At 61.6% G+C, this 15,308-nt stretch overlaps 1 protein-coding gene and 1 pseudogene across 2 annotated transcripts; one reads left to right on the forward strand and one right to left on the reverse strand.

The window, feature by feature from the left end:
* Nucleotides 1–149: 149 nt before the first annotated feature.
* BARX1 (BARX homeobox 1) lies at nucleotides 150–3,537 on the forward strand. 2 transcript variants are annotated; one of them, XM_072809525.1, is made up of 4 exons: nucleotides 150–375; nucleotides 1,971–2,262; nucleotides 2,358–2,442; nucleotides 2,920–3,537. In XM_072809525.1, the coding sequence occupies exons 1-4, from the start codon at nucleotides 150–152 to the stop codon at nucleotides 3,082–3,084; spliced, it is 768 nt and encodes a 255-aa protein (XP_072665626.1). In that variant the 3' UTR covers nucleotides 3,085–3,537. The 2 variants fall into 2 exon arrangements, with proteins under 2 accessions (XP_072665626.1, XP_072665543.1); XM_072809442.1 differs by having other exon boundaries at nucleotides 227–375; nucleotides 2,363–2,442.
* Nucleotides 3,538–14,129: 10,592 nt separating this feature from the next.
* Nucleotides 14,130–14,866, reverse strand: LOC140641741 (large ribosomal subunit protein eL19-like; annotated as a pseudogene).
* Between the last annotated feature and the right edge of the window lie 442 nt (nucleotides 14,867–15,308).

The raw sequence follows: 15,308 nt of genomic DNA on the forward strand, positions 1-15,308 counted from the left end.
GGCGGGGGCGCAGTCCCGGGTCCGGCCGGCCGGCGGGGGAGGGGGCATGAGCCGGCGCCCGCGCACCGCCCCGAGCTGCGGGCCGGCCTAGAGCCCCGCGCGGGCCCCCGCGCCCGAGCCGCCGCCGCCACCGAGCAGCGGGCGCCGCGATGCAGCGGCCTGGGGAGCCGGGCGCCGCGCGCTTCGGGCCGCCCGAGGGCTGCGCCGACCCCCCGCCGCACCGCTACCGCAGCTTCATGATCGAGGAGATCCTCACCGAGCCGCCGGGGCCCAAGGGCGCCGCGCCAGCCGCCGCCGCCGCCGCCGCCGCGGGCGAGCTGCTCAAGTTCGGTGTGCAGGCGCTGCTGGCGGCGCGGCCCTTCCACAGCCACCTGGGTACGTGCGGGGCCGACGGGGGCGGGGTGGGGCGGGAGCGGGCCGGCAGCCTCGAGGACCAGGACGCAGCTCGGGTGCTCCGGGCGCGCGGGCCGGGAAGGGAGCGGCGGGCGCTGGGCCGCGCAGAAAGCAGGCCTGGTGTCGGCGGGCCGGGCGGGCCGGGCGGGCGTCCGCTCCTTCGGCGCGGACCTGCGGCCTCCCACGAGCCTACGAGCCCACGAGCCCCCGAGCCCGCATCCCCAGCGCGGGCGCCCGACCACACTGCGGATGTCAGACTGCGGGTCGGAGTGACCTCGGGCCTCGGGCTCCCGGGCCTACGCCGAGGACAGTGGTCGGGAGTGGCCGCGGCTACCCACGGCGGCCAAGCCGGACCGTGGGGGGAAGAAGCCCGAGTCTCCGAGAGCCGTGCTGGGGGCAGACGCTGGCTTTGGGGTCTCGGGTGGGGCACCCGTGGCCCGTGCTACTGCTCCGCTGCCTTCGGGCCTTGCCGGGAGACCAGAGGCCTGGCGGTGAGCCGTGTCCGCCTGGCCCTAACTCCAGGTCGGCTGGGCCTCCTTGGAGCTTGAGCTGCCGCCACTGGTTCTCTTCGTTGGCTAATGCCACCTTTCCTTGCCGGTGCTCTCTCCACTGCACCTCTTCTTCTTCCAGCCTTCGCCAGGCCCTCTCCACTCATAGGTGGCCTTCTTTCCATGGGGTCTGTGTGTCCTGGCTCTCCCACCTTCCACCCCAGGATGGCTTCTCCCCTCTGCACATTTGCCGGCACCTTGCCCGGTCCCTTGCCGATTCCAGCAGGGCGAGCATCCGAGAAAGGAGGCTGCCTACATTCCAGCAGGAGCTGCCCCTGGCCTTGCTCTGCACCCACAAGCCCCCAGGCACTGCCCCACCAGCACGAAGGGCAGCAGGGCCAGCTTGTTCGTTTGAAGTGCAGCTCAGATGCAGCCTCTCCGCTGCTCTTTGCACTGTGCCTAACAATTCGTTTGAAGCGGGCAAAAAAAAAAAAAAATCATCATAGGACTAATGAAAACATGGAAACATCTTGCAGGAACAGTCCAAACAGAGACAACAGGAAGGACAGTTTCCTGGTGCAGGGGGTGCTTGGAGTTTCCAGGAAGTGCCCAAGCCCTCCGGGGCTGAAGACCCCCGCTTGCATGCCGCGTGGCTGTGCTCCCGCTCCGCAGAGCAGATGTGCTCAGGCAGTTACCATTCCTGCTTTGGGACGTGGCAATGCCGACTTGGTGGGGGCAAACGCTCACCTTCCTGACTCGCTGCCGCCGTTTCCTCCTGCTTTCCTTTTTCTGTGAAAGACACACTGTGCTTCTCAGAGAATCCCAGAGGCCGCTGGGGCCTGGGGAACACCAGGCGGAGGCCTGGGGGGTGGGGAGGTCCCTCCTCCCAGACTCCAGTGACACTGGCTTTGAAGAGGGTCACTGGAGGCGTGCAGCACAAATCTTGCACTTAGTGGCCAGGCAGGAAGGAAGGTTTCGAGCTGGGTGGCACTGGCCTAGCGTGAGCTCTCCCAGGATGCACAGTTCGGGGATCTCCAGGAGGAGAGCGCGGCCCCAGCTCACCGGCTCTCCACTCTCTTCTCCCTGCAGCCGTGTTGAAGGCCGAGCAGGCAGCGGTGTTTAAGTTCCCGCTGGCACCGCTCGGCTGCTCCGGGCTGGGCTCTGCGTTGCTGGCAGCGGGGCCTGGACTGCCCGGTGCCCCCAGCGCACCGCACCTGCCGCTTGAGCTGCAGCTCCGGGGGAAGTTGGAGACACCGGGCCCCGGAGAGCCGGGTGCCAAAGCCAAGAAGGGGCGTCGGAGCCGCACCGTGTTCACTGAGCTCCAGCTGATGGGCCTAGAGAAACGCTTTGAGAAGCAGAAATACCTCTCCACGCCCGACAGGTAGCCGCGGGGGCCAGGCTGAGCCCAACGTGGGTGGAAGGGTGGGTGGGAGGGGGTCTCCTTGTTCCGCTGAAGGTGCATCCTGCTCTTTCCAGAATAGATCTCGCGGAATCCCTGGGTCTGAGCCAGTTGCAGGTGAAGACGTGGTACCAGAATCGCAGGATGAAGTGGAAGAAAATAGTGAGTGTGCTTGTGACTTTTCGCACCCCAGTCACCCTCTGTGCCATCCAGGAGCTCCCACCCACCCACCAGGACCCCCTGCCCTCCAGGAGCTCCCGCCCAGGCCCCCTTGCCTTCCAGGAGCTCCCCCTACCCTCACCCCCACCGCGGAGACCTCCACCCAACCCTTCCTGTTGTTCCCTTGGGGCCTGGTGCCCGCAGGGACCCTCTCTGCTCTGTCCCTGCCCCTGGGTGCCCCAGCACAGCCCACATTCCTTTCTGCTCTGCTGCGCCCTCAGGCCTTCCGGCAGCCTTGAACCCCTAGGCGCAACCCTTCAGTTGCTTTTCCCCAGCAGCGCTCAGATGGCGGCTGCCCTGTCCCCGGGCTAGGCGCGGCCTCAGAGAGCCTGGCTGTGCCGGGGAGGCCGTGCCTGCGCACAGAGCGCGGGTTCCGCTGCGCGGCCCCGCTCACCGCCCGGCCGGCCGTCCTCCGCGCAGGTGCTGCAGGGCGGCGGCCTGGAGTCTCCCACCAAGCCCAAGGGGCGGCCCAAGAAGAATTCCATTCCCACGAGCGAGCAGCTCACGGAGCAGGAGCGCGCCAAGGAGGCGGAGAAGCCGGCGGAGGCGCCCGGCGACACCATCGACAGGAGCCGAGAGGACTGAGCGCGCCCCGCGCCGCCGAGGCCCCTCCGCCCGCTGGAAGCCGAGAGCGGCCCTTCCGCGGCCACGCCGTTTGCTTTCTAAACGTTTTGTTATTACCTTGAATGCGGACAGTTGGGGCCAAGCAAGAAAGGACACAGAGCCTGCAGCCAAGCCCGGCCCCCGTGCGCTCCCAGCCCCGGCCTGGAGACTGGCGTCCGGCACCCGGGCCTGGAGCTCCGCGCACTCACGCCCGCACCTCTCCCGCACCCCCACCCGCCTCAGCCGGCCCTCCGCGTCCCGACGTCGCCGGCGCGCACCTGCTCCCGCCTGTCGGGGCCCCCGAGGCTGGCGCGGACCGGCCCGCCGGGACAGATCCCACCCCGAGGCCGGGTCCCCGACATCCGTCGCTGGGGCTTCTACCCCTCTCTTGCGAAGACAGTGATTTTTTTTTCCAATAAAATATTTTATGACACAGTGGGCCTTGATGAAGGGGTTTCTGAGTCTGCGGGGCTGGAGAGGGGGTCGCGGCGAGGTGAGAGGGACCCCCACCCCCACCCCGGGCTGTGGAAGCAAAAGGTGACCTGCCCCTGGGCTCGGAATGCTCGGCAGGCGGCCCGGTCGCTGCAGGATCCGCGGCGCCGCTTCCTCTCGGTGAGGGGCCAGGGTGAGCCTCCTGCACTTTCTTCCCAGGCCAGGGCATGGGCACGGGCACGGGCAGCCTGGCCGCACAGGGGTCGGAAAGGACCAGGAGCCCCGGAGCCCCGGAGCCGCGGAGGTGGCTCCGGACGTGTCCCGGGGCTTGGAGCCCCTTGGGTTGCTGGTTCGGTCTCCAGGGACTCGGAGAACCGCCTGAGAGGTCCTGGAGATGGTCCCGGCCCGCTCTCCAACAGGCAGACGGGACGCCTGGGATTCGAGGCCCGCACCGCGGTGCGCCACCCGCCGCAGCTCCACCCGCAGCGCGCCTGCGGCCGGGTCTTCACGTTCTGCGATGTACTTGGTACACGCCAAGTGCCGGCACCTTGCCCCAGCTCCCGGCAGCGAGGGCACCTGACCAGGCGGAGGACATCGGGCCAACCCAGCTGGTGCCAAGACGCCCTTTCCAGAGGTGCAGCTCCGCCGCGTGGGCCCCCAGTCGCCCTCTCCTTGCGGGAGGGTTTTGGTTGACTTCTGTCCCTCTAGGCTGGATTGGGCAGGCCTGTGGCTTCCTGTCCTTGTACTTCTATGAGGACCACCACCAGAGTATGGGGATAGAGAGATGGCCACTTTGCTGGCTAAAGTCCAGGGAGAGACCCCATCTTGGCCCTGCAGAATTCCAGGTGGGTCCTCCAGCCGCAAATACGGGGGACAGAGGAACAGCATACCCAGATTCGGGTTTCGCATGTCGGAATGTGAAAATGACAGTGATGGCCTCCACCTGGGGTGGCCACGGCTGCCCTTCACATGGAAGCCTGACCTTCCTGGGTGAAATCAGCACTGGGATTTCCAGTCCCCGAGCACCCCGGGGCCTTGGTTAGGGCAGGAGGAGGGGAGAGTGGGTTTTCCCAAGGCTGCAGACAATCTCAGAGGCCCCGGCCCTGCCAGGTCTCAGGGAAACTAACTCCTGCTCAAAGGCCGTTACCCCGACTTTGCAAACAGCTTCTAGTCTACTAGGTGGCACGTCCCCTGGGGGCCCAGGCCGCTGGAGCCAATGGAGGGGGTGTCGGGCTGACAGCGCCCCATCCTTCCCAGCCCTGGGGGATTACCTCCCAGCCTCCCAGCCACTGCCTGTGGCGTGGGCGGTATCCTTCCCACCCCCGGGGCGCCAGCCCAACTCTCGGCCTGCTGCGTTTCCTTATGTGCGCTTCAAAGGGCAGGGAAAGTTCTGTCCCACAGTTCGGCCCCCTGGGCCCTGGGCCTGGACTCCAGCTTCAGCCTCTGGCAGCTGGGGCAGCTGTAGAAGCAAGGAGGGTCCCAGAGGAGAGCAGGAGGGGTTCTGACCCACCCCTCCCACTCGGTTCTGGGTTCTGGGTTGAACTTACTGCGAGGAATGCGACTTTAGGCACCTGGCCTGCGGTCCTGCGGGGATTCCCCAAGGCAGCCCCTCACTGGAGCACACGGAAGGGCCTGAGGGACCAGAGCGGAGTGTGGGGGGTGGGAGGGGAGGGAGAATCGGGCGCCTGAGCATAGGGGCCCCAACAGTCTAAGGACCACAGGCCCACCAGAAGCAGATGGGGAGCCAAGCAGGCACTGCTGTCGAGGTCGCCAGCCCGTCAGAGGCGGAGCGGCCTCGTGCGCGAGCGGGTGGGAGGGGTTCCCGGCGCTGCCCGGCGCTGCGGCCCTCGCTGGGCCCGGAAGGGGCGGCCGGCTGGGCAGCTCGGGACAGCCCGGGAGGGAGGAGCTCAGCCCTTCCCGGAGAAGCCACGGCGTGCCCGCGGCGCCCCAGCCGTGGCGCGCAGAGCCGGGACTGCAGGAAGGGCCGCATCCTCCCCGTCGGAGGTGACGCGCTGAGTCCGCGGGGAGCCACCCGGCGCAGAGGACCCTCACCGCGGGCCCGGCGGGCAGGGAGGGACGGTCTGCTCACCCCCTGTCCGCTCCCCTCCCCGCTCCCCTCCCCGCTCCCCTCCCCGCTGTCCTCTCCGCTCTCCTCTCCGCTCCCCTGCCGCGCGAACGTCTCTCCGCTCCCAAGTCCTGGGAAACACTAGCCGGGGGCTGAGCGAGGTCGCGGCGGCGCCTCCGGAGCGCAGGGCCGGCGGCCGGGGAAGGGAGCGGGCTCAGGCGTCTCGCAAGAACCGAGGTGCTGGGTGGGGGAAGCGTCCTGGGCACCTGGGACCCCCGCCTCCGCTGGAAGGTCCAGGTCCCCCGGAGGGCTGCTCAGCGCTGGGTGAGCGGGGCTGCCGCGCTAGGTGACAGCCGCCAGATCTGCGCTCTCCGTGCTTCTGGGACGAGGCCCCGCAGCCGGCGGAGACCTTGGAGGACGGCTGGCTGCCGGTCCGAGGCAGGGAGGGGGCACTGTGACCCCGGCCCCGAGAACGCAGCACTCGTCGGTGGAAGCGGGAGCCTAGCTGGGCTGTGGCACCTTGGAGCTTCTGGGGACGGGTGGTCCGATGCAGGCGGGCCTGGGGCACGCAGGGTGGGTGCAGAGCCCGCACCGCTAGACGTGACAGGTGCAGCCGGAAGCGGGGGTTCCTCATGCCACTCCACCGCATAAAACAGAGAGTTTACTCTGGCTTCACCCTCTCCCTCTCTGGAGTCCTGGACGCCACTGGTGGGACCCGTAGGTTGGATGAGCAGGAACCCGGGCCCAGCCACACCAGTCAGGCCGGTGGGAAGTTTGCGCCTCCTGGAGGGAGGGGGCTCCATTACGCAGAGGAGGGAGCAGCCTTAGCTGCTCAGCCTGGACTTGGCACAACTGCCCACCCTCACAGGCCTCCAGGGTGAGAGGACAAACCGGGCATCTCCTTCATTGTAGGTCACTCACGGCCTGATATTTTTATACAGTCTAGAGGAGCTCCTGCCTCGGAAGTGACAGCTCTGATCCCACCTAGAGATCCCGCTTCCAGAGAGAGTCCCAGCTCATCCAGGAAGCCTCTACTCTCTAGGCCTCTCCAGGAGCCACAGTAAGGCTGAGGAGGACCACAAGTGCCCCACCAGCCTCTCCAGCTCAGCCAGGCCTGCACTCTTGGAGCTGAAGGGAATGTCTGACACCACCTCTCCGGGAGCGGGGGAGTCTTACTCAGTGACTAGGGCAGATGGGTGGCCACAGAGACAGGGCCAGGCACACAGAGCCAGCCTGGCCCTGGCCCCGACCCCAGACGCACAGGATTCGGTGAAAGGCAGGTGCTTTAATTTTTATATCCCCCAAATGAATGAGACCATATAATATTTGTCTTTCTCCGACTGAATTAATGAAAGGGAATAAAGGGAAAGGAGAGAAAATGAGTGAAAATATCAGCGAGGGTGACAAAACATGAGAGAAACCTAACTCTGGGAAACGAACAAGGGGTAGTAGAAAAGGAGGTGGGTGGGGGGTTGGGGGTGACTGGGTGTTGGGCACTGAGGGGAGTACTTGGCGGGATGAGCACTGGGTCTTATGCTATATGTTGGCAAATTGAACTCCAATAATAAAAAAAAAAAAGTAAGGCAGGTCCTGTTCCTGTCTGCAGTAGGGCCCAGGGAGGTACCTCATGGCCTAACTCTGCAGAGGCCTCTCACTTATACCCCCCTTGCCCTAGTTCTTACACCGATTTCCTGAACCTCACTAGGTTTAAGACAACATATGACAGTTTGGGGGAGGTGTCCAGGGCCCTGTGGGCTTCGTGTCTGCAGGATGCAACTGTCCCAGCAGCAGGTGCACAGACCCCTCACCTCAAGGAGAGATCCAGGAAGCCAGCTGGAAGAGGGAGACCTTCCTTGAGGTGCAGGGAGATGGGGGTGGGGGACAGGGGACAGATGGCCTTCCAGGCAGAGGCCAAGGGGCTCAGGCTTTGGCTGCAGGATGGCGCAGATTCAGACACAGCTCTGACCTTAGAAAAGTGTTGGGACACCCCGAGCCACGGACTTCCTTTTTATGTAAAATTTCCTTTTTATATAAACTCAGTAGTGATCTGTGGGGGGGGGGGAATCAATGTCTTAATAGGGCTCCCAAAGAAATCTTTGAGTAAGTATGACATAAAAATTCCGGCAACATGAAAACATCAGGTAACGACTCTATTGGCAATATCTTCACAAATGTTTCTTTATTAGAGCCTCCAGAAATATCAGTGTCTGACTTTAGTGGCATCATGGACCCTGATGTTCATCAAGCAGTTCCTTGGGCCATTCCTTTGTTTAACAAAGCTGTTACTGAGCATGGTGGGCAGTGCCCAGTGCAGTCCCGACAGGCCCCTCCTCTGTGTTGATCCAGTGACAGCCCAGCAAGGTAGGTACCTTACTTCCGTTTTGCAAATGAATATAAAGTTTAGAGATGTTCGGCAACTTGCCCAGGGACACACAGCTATTAGCAGCAGAATTTGGATTGACTTCACCACTCTGGGTCTCTATTGCCCCTCACCCAGCAGCGAAGAGGTTCAGTTTGGGCAGTCCCAGATGCCTTAGGGTTCCCAACAGCCTCTGCCTGCCCAGAATGAGTGTGTCCACTTGTTCATTAAGTATTTATTAAATGCCTGTTGTGCACCAGGCACTGCACTATAGCCTCTGACCCCAGGAGCTTATCTGGGAAGTGAGGGGCCTTGGGTAGGTCCCAAAGGAGCCACAATTAAACCCACAAGATGATTTCAGAGTCACACATGCCTTATAGAAAATAAAGCAGGTGATAGACAATGAGTGGGTTGGGGGCTTAGTCAGTGTGGTCAGCATGGTCAGTGAGGCTCTGGCAGGAGCTGAACCTACAGTTGAGACCTGAAGGAATGTATGCCAGGCAGCCCACATAGCAAGTGCAAAGGTCCTGAGGCAGTTAGGAGTTTGTCCTTAAATGCTGGCAGGAGTGGGGGAACAAGGGTGGGGAGGTGGTCAAAGGTAGTGGGTGAGGGGACGAGACTGTGGGCCCAGGCCTACTGGGAAGGCAGCATCCTGGCTCCCTCCAATCGGCAGCCCTCAGAGCCTGGGGCAGGCGCCTCCGCTGCTGGCCCCTCCAAACTGGGCGCCCGGCTGCCAGAGCCCAGCGGCAGCTCCGCCTCCACCAGGCAATTTGCTTTTTTTTTTTTTTTTTCATAAGGATGCAATTTTCTGCGTGCTTTAAGGACATTAGAAGGGCGTTTGACTGACGCGCCATGCGAAACGCATTAGCGAGGCTCAGGCGCTGTGCACTGGAGGCGGCACCGGGAAGGGGCAGGTGGAGGCGGGGTGGGCCCTGGGGAACGCGGGAGAGAGGAGAGACAGCAGGAGGGGGCGTGCCGGACCCAGAGCAGAACTGGAGCCACGAATGTGGTTGGGAGGGAGTGGGCGCTGCGTGCACCAGGAGCGCACAGCCTGGCCTAGGCGCAGACAGAGGGCAGGGCCCTGCAGGGGTGAGGTGGGGGTGGGGTGGGGGGTACAGGAAGGGGACTGAGGAGCAGGGGAGGGGAGGACCTGTCAGGGACCTCAGAGCTGGGGACCTCAGGGCTGGGGCTCCTCCCAGGGCCGTATCCCCCATGGCCAGGTGACACCAGGTGTTGCTCACCTGAGGGTGGTGTGGCCCGGAGACGGGACATGGAAGGCAGGCAGCTCAGGTGCCTTTGCCCGAGGCTTTCCCACTGTGTGTCAGCTTCTCAAAGGCTCCAGCCTCCCTGCTTCCTGGGCCCTGGCCTTCCCAGCGCAGCTTGCTGGCTGGGACTCTTTCGGCCCTGCTGCCTTGTGCCTTTCCCTCGGGTCTGTGCCAGATGGCAGCCCCAGCTCTCCCACCCGCCCACAGCCCTGGGACCCCACAGCATAGCTGCTCTGCACCTGGCATTCCCTTGCATGACAGGCAGTGCTGGTTGTGCGGCCAGGCAACCGGGATTGGGACCTCTGGGCTTTGGCTGGGGGGGCGGGGAGGGCGGGGGCGGGCACCCCCTGCAGGGGTTCTGTAAGCTCCAAGAGCCCAGGTGACCTGTGGCCAAGATCTTTCCCCTTGCCAGGGCCTCCGCTGGGTCCTTCCTTCCTGCCTGAACAGGCTGGGGCAGGGGGCTGGCCTGGGAGCGGGGTCTGGAGCCAAGCACTGTCCACCTTCCAGGGTGCTGCCTGAGGGTGTGCAGAGTTCTGCACGACACCACCCTCCCCAGGCTTGCAAGCCTGCCACACGCTGCCTCCACCCTTTTCAGGGCAGTGCCCCGGTCACTGCGCACGGAATAGCCTCAAAGCCCTTAGACACAGAGACTATCGAGTCGAGCCCTTGTCATAGGTGAGGAACCTGGGTGACCCGCCTCCACTTCCAGGGCAGACAGAGCTCCTCTGGCTCTAGCTCCAGCTCCAGCTCCGTGTCCTTGACCCCATGGAGGCTCCTGGGACTGTCTGGCCAGGAGCAATGGAAGCAGCTTGCCTCACAGTGAAGGGCATGGCTCCTGAGCCAGGTGGCCTGACTTCACCACTCACTGGCTGGGTGATGCATTCTTTCCATGCCTCTCTCTCTCATTAAAATAGTGACTGATCATAAAATCTCACATCCTGGGGCACCTGGGTGGCTGTGGTTGAGCATCTGCCTTCAACTCAGATCATGATCCTGGGGTCCTGAGATTGAGTCCTGCATCAGGCTCCCTGCAGGGGAGCAAATTGCCTGCTTCTCCCTCTGCCCCTCCTCCAGCTTATACTCTCTCTCTCTCTCAAATAAATAAAATCTTAAAAAAAAAAATCTCATGTCCTCCTTGAGGTGCCTGACTACTGAAGTGAATGGGATTTGCTCACAAAGGAGTTTTGGAATGAGTTTGAGGGCATGACATGGTGTGGTGTCTCAGCGGCTGATGGGAGCTGCTGGGATGCCAGCAAGGAAGTAGCCCCTGCCTTCCCGACTCCCCCCTCATGTCATCATGGCACTTACTATCCTTGTCATCGTTGTGGTCGTGAGTTGATGGATTTCTGGCATGTCTGTCCTGGTGTCCTGCTGGCCCCTGCACCCCTCTTCCTGGGACATGCTGAGTGTACCAGAAACACCTGCAGGCCAGAGGACTAGATGCCACTTAGAGGCCTGGAGATCTGGGCCCAGACCCCTGCTGTGCCCTGAGGATGCCCGTGAAGGTCTCACCTGAGAAAGTTCTCCTGATCTTTGCTCTAGAACGCAGGGCCCCTCCTCCCAGCGCCTTGGGGTGGCAGGCTATGCCAGGGCAGCCTGGGTGTGGCCCCGGGCAGGGGGGCTACATGCTCTCGGGGACAGGGCTACTGCTAACTCTTCATCAGGCCAGCCCTCCCTGCACCCTCTTCTCTGAACACACCTTTTCCGGCTAGTTCCAGGGGCCAGCCTGTCCAGGCCCCGGCCTCCAGGGCTATGTTGACTCCTCGGTCCAAGGCTCCGCTCTGCTCTTCCTTAGCAGGCTGCCCACAAATGCTTTGCAGAAGCAGCATCCCCATCCCAGTTGGCACTGGGCCCGACCCCAGGCTGTGCTCCCACAGTCCCTAGGCTTGCCCAGAACCTGGATGCGAATACACGTCCCCTCCAGGTTGTGGGCAGACACTGGCAGGCCTGTTACGAGGGAATGAGTGAGTGCGTGAATGAATGCTGGCCCAGGTCTGACTTCCACCTGCCAGGGCCGGCCTTGGACTGGCTGGGGGCCTCTGCTGTCACCAGCCCCCGCCCCCAGTGAGTGAGCCATGGCTGGTGAAATTGGAGGGGGAGCGTGGCCACTCACTCCCAGTGGCCCACCGCAGAACTTACTGGAAAACATACCCCTCTGTCACCTGTGTGGCGTGTTGCTGTTGGTAACGTGAGTGGGACCATAGCAAGCATTCCCCTAACAGCTCTGAGTTAGTGGGGCTCTGGTATGATTGCATTTGAGCCATGGGGTCTGGGACTGTAGGGCCTCCTGAGGACCCCTCCCAGCTCAGAGCTTCTGGGGCCCTTGATGCCATCCACCCACCTTCAAGCACTGCAGGCTCTGCATGGCCATGGTCCCTGGCGTGTGGTAGGGGGCGGGAAGGAAGCTGAGGGTGGAAGCAGAGAAGGACACCAGCCCAGCCCCAGAGTCCCTGCCAGCACCGTCCAGACTTCTGAACACCAGCCTGCACTTCCTGTGTGTCTAGGAGACCTGAGTGGTAGACAGTGTTGTGAAGCACAACCTGGCAGGAGCCCCTGTAGAGAGGGGGCCACGTGGTTGTTGGAGCCTAGGCCCTGCCAGGTGAGCGGCACCCAGCTGCTGGAGGATGTGCAAGCCCAGGGCGGTGCGAGGGGGTGGGGTGGGACACAGGGGCCATTCCAGAGGGTCTGCGGGAGCACCCTCAGCCTGCATGCCCCATGAATGCGTGCACATCTCACCGCCTCCTTTGATTCTGTAACAAAAAGGTATTTATGCCTATTTGCACATCCATGTTCACAGCAGCATCCTTCCCAGTGGCCAAGAGGTGGAAACCACCCAAGTGTTCACCAATGGATGAATAGATAAGGAAAACGAGGTATATCCAGAGCATGGAATAAAAGAACATCCTGGCACCTGCTACACCATGGATGGACCCAGGGGGCACCTTGCCAGGAGAAATGAGGATCACACGAGGACGCAGCCCACAGGATTTTAAAAAACACACTTTTCTCTGACAGCAGTCAGACTCAGACAGAAAGGAGGGGGAGGGCTCGGGGATCAGCGCGTCACACGTGCAGTTTCAGTTTTACGACATGAACAGAGTTCTGGACGTGGATGCACAACCACTGACCTGTAAGCTTAGAAACGGTTGACGGTGGGGGCCTCGAGCAGGAGCAGGGCTGGGCTGGGGCTCCTGTCAGCTGCCCAAGGAGGCCTTGAGGGCGTGAGCTCCCCGACACGGGTGGTGTGAGGTGTGAGAGGGGCCATGAGAGGATTACTGTGCCAGGGGGAAGGTGCGCCAGACTCAGGCTCCCACGCTTGGCGGGAGCTGGGACTCGATGCGCCCACCAAGGGAAGGCCGACCAGTGTGGGGGACACGGTTGTGCCCCACTCACGTCTGTGCCCCAATCCCTGCCAGGTCTGGGTCTGTAGGACGAGCCCCCATTCCCTGCCTTCTTGACCACAAAGTGCTGTTTGTGAGATTTTAAAAAACACACTCTTCTCTGGGTGACTCATGCGTTTAAAATTATTTTAATATATTTTACACACTTGTGTATAAATGGGGCCGTGTGTTTCTTTTTACTAAAGGCGTCTTATTTGGCTGGTCATAATATGATCGGGAGGCTCTCTGCCTCGGCCGGGTATTTATAGGGACGGAGAGTAGTAAACAGCGTGCGGGGCAGGTCTGCCGCATGGGTTCCAGGCCGTGCCCATGCCCAGTGGGCCCCTCTGGGGTGCCGCAGACGCTGGGCCAGGCATGCAGGCTGCCTGCCTCTGTGCTCAGCAGCATGAGCTGCCCGCCCTGGGACCCTGAGACCTGCTCCAAGGGACAGCCGGGTCAGGTAAGGAACATCAGGTCCTGGGCTGGATGCTGGGGTGCACCAGGCAGCCAGGGGGCCCTGTACTTATGAGAACCTGCCATGGGGTAGCTCCCAGAGTGCGGAGATGGGTGAGCCAGCCATGCCCTCTGCCTCTCCCCGAGGCCCCTTGGGCTCCCATTCCGTGGATGCAGTGTCGGCTCGCCGGGAATTTTCCACTAGCGCCTTCTGCTGTGATGATTGCCATGTAGGCATCCTGATCGGTGACGTGCTCATTTGGGACCTCTTCCCCGTTCCTATGGGCCACCTGGTTTGTTTTCTGGTTTTTTTTCCTTATGAAGTTGTAGGAGACTGTGCACATTGTAGATTAAATCCTTGGTTACACTAGGGCTGCCGGGAGGGCCTGGCCTGGGGAGTGCCACCTGGCCCTCCTCCCCTCCTCAGGCGGCCCCTCAGGCAGGACCCATAGACATGTGCCCCCAGGCCTGTGCCAATTCCTGCTGCCTATTTGCCATTGTCAATGGTTATATTAACACAGCACCTTGCAAATGTTCTTTGTAGGGTGGCATCATAGAGAATGTGCTCAGGGATGTGGGTGCCCCCCTGCAGCCTACCCCCCACCCTCCCTAGCTGGCCATGTCCTGGATGCTTTGTGGGGACGCCCCCCTGATCTCCTGGTCTGCTGAACTCCTGCTTCCCTTTCAGATTCAGTTGAGAAGCCACCTCCCCCCAGGAAGCCCTCCGAGATCTTCCTACCCTGGAGTCCCACAACTCAGTTGCACCATCCTCAACGATGTGCCTGCCTCTCAGCCAAGTGGGAGACTTAGAAGGGCAGGGCCACTGCTTCCCTGGCCTCAGAGCCCTCTGCCCACACACGGCAGGTCCAGGGCACAGTGGGTGCTCCCGGGTGACATATGAGTCAGAGTCTTGGAGCTGTGTCCTCTCCCTGGTCGGCCAGCAGAGGCTGCAGAGAGGACACTAGTGTCCCCCTGTGTCGGTAGACCTCTTCATTAATTAAAAAAATAATAATAAATTCCTGTTTCTAGATTTTAGAATTTTTCAGTATCTTTTTATTAATATAAACACTATATTTTATTTTATTTTTTTGTTTTTTGGCAGATAAAGGTTTGTTTTATTGAATAACTGATCTGATTCATGCTGAGGCCACTATGTACAGACAAGAGAAAGGGAGTTTTATTTCTTGGTCTCTTCCTCCTTGGAGAGAGTCTTGATGATTTCCTCCTTCTTGGCCTGGAGCTGCTCTTCACGGTGCTTGCTGGCCTCCTTGGTCTTAGATCTGCGGGCCTCAGCCTGGTCAGCCAGAAGCTTCTTGCGAGCCTTGTCTGCCTTCAGCTTGTGGATGTGTTCCATGAGAATCCGCTTGTTCTTGAACACGTTACCCTTCACTTTCAGGTACAGGCTATGATACACGTGGTGGTCAATCTTTTTAGATTCACGGTATCTTCTGAGCAGCCTGCATAGAATTCTCGTCCTCCTCATCCACGTTACCTTCTCAGGCATTCGAGCATTGGCAGTACCTTTTCTCTTACCAATGCCCATATGCCTGCCCTTCCACGGGCCAGAGTGTTTTTCCAGCACCAAGCTCAGGAATGGACAGTCACAGGCTTCCAGATTATCAGCCCATCTTTGATGAGTTTTCGTATCTGCTGACGGGAGTTTGCATTGGCGATTTCATTGGTCTCATTGGGGTCCAACCAGACCTTCTTTTTGCCACAGCGGAGGACACTGGAGGCAAGCCTCTTCTGAAGCCTGAGCATACTCATGGCTGCGGCCGCAGCGCCGAAAGGCTATAAACACTATTTTTAGAGCCGTTTTCGCTTCATAGCAAATTGAAAAGGTACTAAAATGTGTGCCCCCCACCCTCCACACCCCTGCCAGATGGTACAGCCGCTACCACTGATGTGCGCACGTGGGGACCGTGTCACCTGGGGATGCGGAAGCTGCCCTGGGGTGGTGACGCCGCCCTCCCCGCCCCACGCACCGCCCAGCACCCCAGAGCCCATAACCCTGGGGCGTTTGGGTGCATCCACCAGGCGTGTCTGCTGCGGTCCCGCACGCGCAGTGTCACGGCGGGGAGCCTCGCCCCCTCTCCGCACGCCCAGCTCCTCTGTGTCCTTGGTTCTGAGGCCCGGGGGGCTCCCGAGCTGGACGGTCTTCCCGGGTCCCCATGGATCATGGTTCATGTGCCCGTCACCCACCGAAGGGCATCCCGGGTGCTTCCAAGTTCTGGCAGGTGCAGCCAGGGCTG

Source organism: Canis lupus, chromosome 1 (genome assembly GCF_048164855.1).
Source record: "Canis lupus baileyi chromosome 1, mCanLup2.hap1, whole genome shotgun sequence".
NCBI classification, from domain to species: domain Eukaryota; kingdom Metazoa; phylum Chordata; class Mammalia; order Carnivora; family Canidae; genus Canis; species Canis lupus.

Bases quoted from the DNA above. Each gene is read 5' to 3' on its own strand.
- BARX1 (XM_072809442.1), top strand. From the start codon at position 237: ATGATCGAGGAGATCCTCACCGAGCCGCCGGGGCCCAAGGGCGCCGCG. The intron at 2,263-2,362 runs GTAGCCGCGGGG...TTTCCAGAATAG, and splicing joins TACCTCTCCACGCCCGACAG to ATCTCGCGGAATCCCTGGGT. The intron at 2,443-2,919 runs GTGAGTGTGCTT...TCCTCCGCGCAG, and splicing joins GGATGAAGTGGAAGAAAATA to GTGCTGCAGGGCGGCGGCCT.